Source organism: Saccostrea cucullata, unplaced genomic scaffold, assembly GCF_032062105.1.
Source record: "Saccostrea cucullata isolate Sc308-1 unplaced genomic scaffold, CSIRO_AGI_Scuc_v1 ctg14259, whole genome shotgun sequence".
NCBI lineage: Eukaryota > Metazoa > Mollusca > Bivalvia > Ostreida > Ostreidae > Saccostrea > Saccostrea cuccullata.
In genome coordinates, this window is record NW_026919452.1 from 1 (window position 1) to 8,255 (window position 8,255).

At 40.3% G+C, this 8,255-nt stretch overlaps 1 protein-coding gene across 1 annotated transcript; it reads left to right on the plus strand.

The window, feature by feature from the left end:
* Nucleotides 1-1,813: 1,813 nt before the first annotated feature.
* LOC134231849 (CD209 antigen-like protein A) lies at nucleotides 1,814-4,519 on the plus strand. Its single transcript, XM_062713823.1, has 4 exons — nucleotides 1,814-1,867; nucleotides 1,951-2,127; nucleotides 2,226-2,339; nucleotides 4,317-4,519. Exons 1-4 carry the CDS (start codon nucleotides 1,840-1,842, stop codon nucleotides 4,517-4,519), a joined length of 522 nt encoding a protein of 173 aa, XP_062569807.1. The 5' UTR covers nucleotides 1,814-1,839.
* Nucleotides 4,520-8,255: the final 3,736 nt, after the last annotated feature.

The window sequence follows — 8,255 nt, forward strand, 5'->3', positions numbered from 1 at the left end:
TTTTTTAAACCGTGCCAAAACATTGATGGGGAAATAAAGTACATTTAATTTTACTCAACAAAGACATTGGAAATGTAAATATACAAATATATTTTGTCTTCATTATGTCTTATATAATATAAATATATATATTTTTCTTTAGCATATAATACATGTATATATAAATATATTTTGTCTTCAGTAAGTATTTAATTTACTTACTATATGTTCCATCCCTTGTCCCTCTGCCATGACTTAAAAAGGTTTCCAAATCCCAATTGTCTGAAACGTATAAAATCCCTGAGGAGATAACGGATTGTCTAGGAGGAGAGAACGGATTGATAATCTGAGAGAACGCCTAATTTAATAAATTCGTGGGAACGATTTACGTTCCGAGGGAACGAATTGTTTAAACTGAGATAATGAATTACAATCTGGGGTTAACGGATTTTGTAATTTGAGGGAATGAATTGATAATCTGTGATAACGGATTGGTAGTCTGTGGGAACGGATTGTGTAATTCGAGATCTCGAATTATAAACTGAGGGAACGAATTAATAATCCGTGGGATCGGATTGTGTATTTCGAGATCTCGAATTATAAACCGAGGGAACGAATTGATAATCCGTGGGAACGGATTGTGTATTTCGAGATCTCGAATTATAAACCGAGGGAACGAATTGATAATCCGTGGGAACGGATTGTGTAATTCGAGATCTCGAATTAATTTTTACTTTTTTGAAAAATCAACGTGTCCCTTCATGGCTTTCGTAGTTACAGATTAATTCATTATAACGAATTCAAAGAAACCGTTTTAACGAATTAAATTCGTTATAACAAATTCGACAATTTTTTTTATATCGAATTCAAAAATATTTTTCGATAGGTCTTAAATGAGTTTCCGTAGAAACATACCAGTAATTTAAACATGGTTATTCTTTAAATCAAAATAATCTGCTCTGATATATACAAAATATATACCGCAATATGGGAAATTAAGAGGTATTGGGCATTGGGAGGGGAACTTCGGAATAAAACCTAGACCAAACCAGATGGTTACTTTTTTGTAATTTCACAATTTGGTGATTTTTTTGATACCTTTCTTGTATTTGACTGAAAAGAAAATCCTTGGTGCAGAAATAAAAGAAAAAATTGGAAAAGTGTGAAAAATTCCCATAGGTTCCGATAGTAAAATCAACAACTTTTGAGATGAACCCCCAAGAAATATGATTTGGTAAACATTTGGTATTTCTATCTTAAAATATATAATATTATAGAAAATCATTCAAGAAAATTTGCCAAAATCTCTAGGGTACAAGTAGACTTGGCCTTGTAAAATTAATATTTTTTGTACTATCATTGATTTATAGTAGATTCAAATTCTTATGGTTAGGACTATTAAATTAATTTTTTTTAAAAACAAAAATATGGCCTTTAGAAACCATTTTGATATGTTCAGGTATCCTCGCATTTTTGCCTTTTACACATGTATACAAGACTTTGGGCTTCTGCTGCGTACATGTAAGCCTTGAAAGTCGGAAGGATATAAATGGTCATTTAGTGCCCGTTTTTGGTTCTTTGTGTGAGAATTATTCCCAGTTTCAACCAAATGTCTACTTTCTTAGCTCTTCAGATTCAGGAGTTCCTTGGTTTTATGAGCTGAAAAAAAAAAACTGTCAAAAGATAAACAAGTTTTCATTCTGAAGCCTAGTTTGCTTATCTCCGGAAGCAATACCGCAAGTGGACCTCCGCAGCTTTACGTAATCCTACTTCCCGCATAAAGGTTTTAAAGACAACGATTTATTTCATCGACTTTAATTCTATTTAAAAATGTTACTGGTCTCTTCATATAATATTAAAATGCAGTACACGAAATTCATTTTTATAGGTATGTATTCTTATCACCGATTAATTAAATTTTCTTTCTGTGCGTGTATTTGAAATCTTTTTTTTTTGGTTGCCTGTATTTAGGTGTAATATTCTACATTCCCGAAACGTTCTGTTCATGGACGTCATGTCCAGAAAACGGAGTATCATATTTGTTTGAAGACCAAAAATTGAACTGGACAGATGCAGCTAGACAATGTGAAAAAGTCGGGGGAGGTTTAGCGAAAGTACAGTCGATTATTGATGCAAATTGTATCTCCAGTGAGTGAAGCATTATTTGTTAATAAAATCAATTTGAATTATGCAGCATTTTTGTTTCAAGCAAAAATGAACAATGAAGCAATAACTCTTCATTTTAGGACACTTAAAACAAATTGGTGGCCCTTTTTTCATTGGAGGAAACAAATCCTCGTCTGGAGAATGGACGTGGATAGATGGTACTCCAATAACCCAGCCGACATTCTGGGCTCCAGGTAATGTGTCTTTTGACCATGAAAATGCAAGGACTTTTCTCAAGAGAACGTAGAGAGTGTTTATAACTTTATAAATATTCAAAGAAAAATGATCAGATTTTGGTTCACACCCATTTATTATGAATGCGTCTCTGCAAATATTATCTCTGCAAGTATTATTAATACGAAGGGTATGAACGTTGATTTTCCTCAATTGTAATTTTCACTAAGTAATTCATTTAGCATTGGAATAAAATTTTACGAAAAATAGTGTAGACAGTGGTTCATTCCGTAAAAAATACTATAGTTAACTATACTTTACTATAGTTAACTATAGTAAATCAAAGTTTTCACTTTAGTCAAATCAAAGTATCTTAACTATGAATTTCAGGTAGATTTACATTTCAAATTACTACAAATGATTTTCTTATATTAAAAAGAACAACTAGTATTTCTTGTATATTTACATCCTTAAACATGAAACACATTAGGAAATCCGATCACCGTATACATAGTTTACGGTCATCAAAACATATCGGCCTAGCCGATCGGTTGAATTTTTTCGACGGCGATTAAAAACATTATTCAAGAAAACTGGGTAACTGAAGATATTTATGAACCGAACATCGATGTTATGTCCACCCCAGTTTAGTTGTTGTTTATCCAAGCAAACGAAAATGAAAGATAAAAGCCTTTGAAATGTTGCAGTATGATGACCGTAACCAATACACTCCAGAGAATAGATGATGACCGTAATATACTTATACAGATGACCGGTTTTTTTTTTACAGAATCATGTAAAAATCATAAAAGATACAACAGAGTCTGACACTCTGTTTCATATTTGGATATTTTACTTGAAAAAGGAGTTAATCGTAATCTCACAAACACACTCTTTGATAAACTTGATTACTTTAATTTCCTATCGTTAACTTCCCTTACTTATGCAGCAATATACCGTCATCACTGGCATACAGAGTTTATGTATCTCAGTTGATCCAATACACAAGAGCATGCTCTACGTAAGAACAATTTCTACAACGATGTAAATTATTGACAAACAAGTTGAAACAAAAATATCGTCAGTCTCGTTTAAAGTCATCATTTCGTAAGTTATACTGTCGATACATTGACGTTGTCAGCAAATACAATTTATCATTGAGTCAAATGTTAACTGACGTTTTTTATACTAATTGTTAGTCCATTATTTATACACTGAATTGACGACGGATTTTTCCATTATTTCCCGATCATGATAAGGAGCACAAGGCGGGTGTTACGGTAGGTGTGACGGTCAGCATGGGATTCTCACTCCTCCATGGCACCTGATCCCACCTGTGACGTTTTGGAGGTCCGTGTTTGCTCTACTTTTATTTTTGTATTGTTTTATGGACATTTGATCTTGAATACTGTTCGTTATCTCCATATGTTTCATTCTGTTTAGCTATATTATGGAAAGCCGTAGGGTAACCCCATACATGTATTACTATTATTTTTTCCTACATAATTATACCAAAAATAATTATCTCATCCAAACTTGCTTTTTACAACATTCCATAGAGGAATATAATTGTTATAAATTTGAAGCGAAATAAAATAATGTGTTCGCATGGGCAAACACGACGATTATAATTGTTAAGTAAGAATAAATTATTATTATTTTGAAGTGAACTAAAAATAATGTTTTTAAACATCGAGCGACAAGATTATAATCATGAGGCGAAAAATTATAATAATATGTCCACATTGATTGGCAAGATTATTATTGTAAAGTTTGAATCATTAGAATTGTAGGACAAAATAATGATAATGTGTACACATTTAACAGACAACATTATAATTGTTGCAGGAAAATAATAATAATGTTGTAAAAAGCAGGTTTGGATGAGATAATTATTTTTAATACAATTATATAGGAAAAAATAATAATAATGTGGGGGTACCCTACGTCTCTCCATAAGTTTGGATGAGATAATTATTTTTGGTATAATTATATAGGAAAATATAATAATAACGTGGTGGGCCTGGAGGTACTGGACACGAATTGCCCTGCTACCTCCGATCACATGGCATACGTCACAGCACCTGTCGTGACGTATACCTATCCTCGCTCTCTTTTCTGTTACATGCTGCAGAGAACGGACGTGTCTCTGTTAGCTCCGTCATTATTGTGTATTGTATATTTTAACTGCGGGCACTAATAAATAGCGTATCATGTTATCATAGTGTTGTCTCTATTCCGCCATCACCGTCAATAGTAGATATTATAGAGAAACGCTATATTGGCGCGGCGTACTAGGGTATTTTAGTCTGACTGCGGGGTATAACCTTACCTGCACGTGTTAGTGCCCGTCGCCATCTTGGATATTTTTCCGAGATTTAAGGTAGCAGTATTTATTTTATTTTGTATATACGTTTATACTTGCGTTCTTGTTTAGCGGATTAACCGCTTAATTCATGTAAGCTTGTATTTTTGCCGTTTTGAGGATACCGGGCGAGATGGACCATTTGTTCAGTTCCTTTGGTAGGGGGAGGGGGGCTTTGAGGCCTAGTGGGGACTGGGACGTTCGTGTTGGGGGAAATTACCAAGCGGGTCTGGGGAGTACCCCGGGAGAACGCAGTCCGCGGAAAGTTCCGCCTCCCGGAAGAGTGAGATTTGCTCCGGGTGTATGTAGCACATCGATGCCCCAGGGGGAGGGTGCCCCGGATAATGTTACCAAGTATGAGGGCGGAGATATGTCGCTTACACAGGGAGCTGATGGGTCTTTGGAAACGCCCGGTTTCCAGCAGTTTTATTCCCTGCTCCAGAAACGACAGACTATCCTGGAGGGAGTCGTTGACCGAATGCAAGGGGAAATAGGTCAGATTCAGGGAAATATTTCCCAAGTTCAGGGTGACCTTGGTGCAGTTAATAGCAGGGTAAACAGCCTTGGTCAGGACGTAGGAGCCCTGCGGGGAGATATAGGCTCACTAGAAGCCAACATGACGTCTCAGATGGGGACTCTGAAAACCGACATGCATGACGTCTCAGGTGGGGTCTATGGAAACAAACATGGGGACCCGGTTAAGAGAGATAACCCAAATGCTTGCGGGAATGATGAAATCAGACAAACCGCAGTCAGTAACTGAACCACAGGAGCTCAAGGTCACTGCCAGTCCGTCTGTAACGACTAGTAGCCAGGTGCGTCCCTGGGGTCCTAGTTCGTTACCAGTGCCGTGCCCTCCCGTTGAGCAGCCCCTCGCTAGCTTACCTACTACCGAATCTGTTCCTAACCATAACCCTAAGGTCACGTCTGTTTCCGAATCGCAAGGTCAGCCACTTTCTTCAGTAGACTACAGTAGTCTTGGCTCAGGCTTGCCGAGTACTATTGCATTTGGCTCGTTCTTATCTGGAAACACTAAGAATAGGGGGTACCCTGTACATCCCAGCATGGGCCCATCCGTTACAGGTCATGTTGCTGGGGGTATGGGTGTGCCAGTGACGGCACCAACTGCATCTGTGTCTTCTAGTGCGTCTAACTTGGGTAGTCAGGGCCCTGGCTCCTGTGGTGGGTTGGTAAGGCAGTCGGCGGTACTAGGGGGGGGGGGCACCGCCATTTGCACCTGGAGTAGGGGGTTGGTCTTGGGTACCTCAAGGTCACACATTAATGACTACTGCAGATACATCCCAATTTCCGAGTTTAATACCTCCTGGTACTCGCAGAAGCGTATGCAGGAATATTCCAGCTGAAATAAAGTGGATGAAGTACAATTGGGATGTAGAGTGGGGACCATTCTATTCAAAGTTCTCTACAATCGCTGAATACCACCAGTGGGTTGACCCCGATCGTTTGTTTGCCCTAAGTTTGACATTGGAGGGGGCAGCACTCAAGTACTTTGATATTTTGCGTCGCAGGGGGGCCCTGTTGAGTTTCCGAGAAGTTGTACTGCGAATGAAGGAGTGGTTCGGAAAAGGTTCCTTAAGGGCAGCCTGGCAGCTGGAATTTAGCTCGATAGCTCAAAAACCAGAAGAAACAATGGAACAATGGGCAAATAGAGTCATGGACACTGCTCAGAAGGCCTTTGGTGGAGGAACTTCACCAGAAATTTTCCACGAGCAGCTCATTGTTAGATTTGCTCTTGGCTGCATTGATGGTGAGGCGGGTCAACAGTTGATCAACAATTCCCCATGTACTCTGGCGGAGGCAATAAAAAGGGTAAAAACTGACCAGTTAAGCCGCCGAGCAGTGGTTCGTCGTCCACGTGCTGTAAGGTCCGTCTCCTTAGAGCGTGACCCTGAAGGTCGGAGAGATTCTCGCTCGCCGCCTGCTCGCCGACGTAAGCTCTCGGACTCTGGGAGCCGAGATAAGTCAGTGGAGCGGAAGATTGGTTCCATTTGCGACTGTAGGGAGAGCAGTAGGGGCCGTAGCCCAACACATCAATATATGAGGGGGAATCAGCGAGTCAAGGGCGCTCTAAGGCTACAGGGATAGTAGTTTGTTATGAATGCAAAGAACCGAGACATATAAGCGGAATTGTCCGCGTAGGAGCAACCCAGAGTCCCTGTGCTCGTGTCTGAAAAATTCTGCCGAGACTAAGTGTAGGGAGCGCTCGACTAGTGCTAATTGGGTGACCTTTGCTGATACTCCAACCACCAAGGCCACTTATGTTATTCCCTCAGTAAGGTCAGGTAGTCAAAGCACAGGCTGAGGTGCGTGGCGCATCTCTATATGCATACGAGGCCAGCAAATTAAAGCGACTATAGATACGGCAGCCAACATAACCATTTTCTCGAGTGAGGTTTATAAGTCCTTGAGGCCGCAGCCCAAAGTGTTCGCGACACCAATGTTAGGCTAGCTGGCGAGGGGGCTGGTATGACCGCTCAGGACCTCGGACATATGAGTTTTCGCATCGGGGACTACGTTTTTATACACCCGATCTATGTTGGTCCTTTGCAAGATGATATGTTATTAGGGATAGATTTCCTACGTACGCATGGCGCAGAAGTTTCCTGTGAAGCCGGTACTTTAAGGGTCAAGGGCATTGATACTACTTTCGCTGTCAGTGCTGATGAGACAGTGCCAGTACTCGATGCAGTTTCAGTCCGCAGAGTGCGGGTTCCCCCGCACACCGCCCAAGTTATCGAGTGCACCCTTAGTTCCGAGATGCCAGAGTTTATGCTGGAACCAGCTTACATATTTCCGCCTGGTAAAGTAGCCTCGCGGACATACAACGCTGCAGGAAATGAAGCCAAACTGTGTATCCTGAACCTGACCGACCGGAGTCATATTGTTAAAACTGGCACCAAGGTGGGGAAAGCCGTCCCCGTCGCTGTAGTCAACAATACCGAGCCCACAGTGCGTCGTGTATCTGCTGACGGGGAAATAACTATGATCATATCGCCCTACTCTTAGAACAGTTAGGCAAGACCGTGCCTGTGGAAGTCAAATCTCAGGCTACGGAGCTAGTCAAAGAATTTGCCGACGTCTTTGCTGTAGATGACCTTGATCTCGGAAACTTCTCCGAATCGACACTGGTAACGCGTCTCCAGTCAAACAGTGGATACGAAGCACTCCCGCTGTATTTCAAGGGGAGGAAGAGGGTCATCTCGATAAGATGTTAAAAGCCGGAGTCATCCAGCCGTCTTCCTCAGACTGGGCGTCTGCCCCAGTTCTGGTCAGGAAGAAGGATGGCAGCTTCCGTTGGTGCATGGATTATAGAGCCCTGAATAAGGTGACAGTCAAAGACACGTACCCTCTGCCACTCATCGAGGAGTGCATGGACACGCTAGCGGGAAACCGTTGGTTCTCTAAACATGCTGCAAAATTTTATTTCTATGGAAGCCATTTAGTGTCATAAGTCCTTTTTACATTGTTGCTATTATCCATAGTAATTTCTTTCAACTATATGAAATATCAGTTTAATATGAATGTAAGTTTTTGTTGTATGAAATTCAAG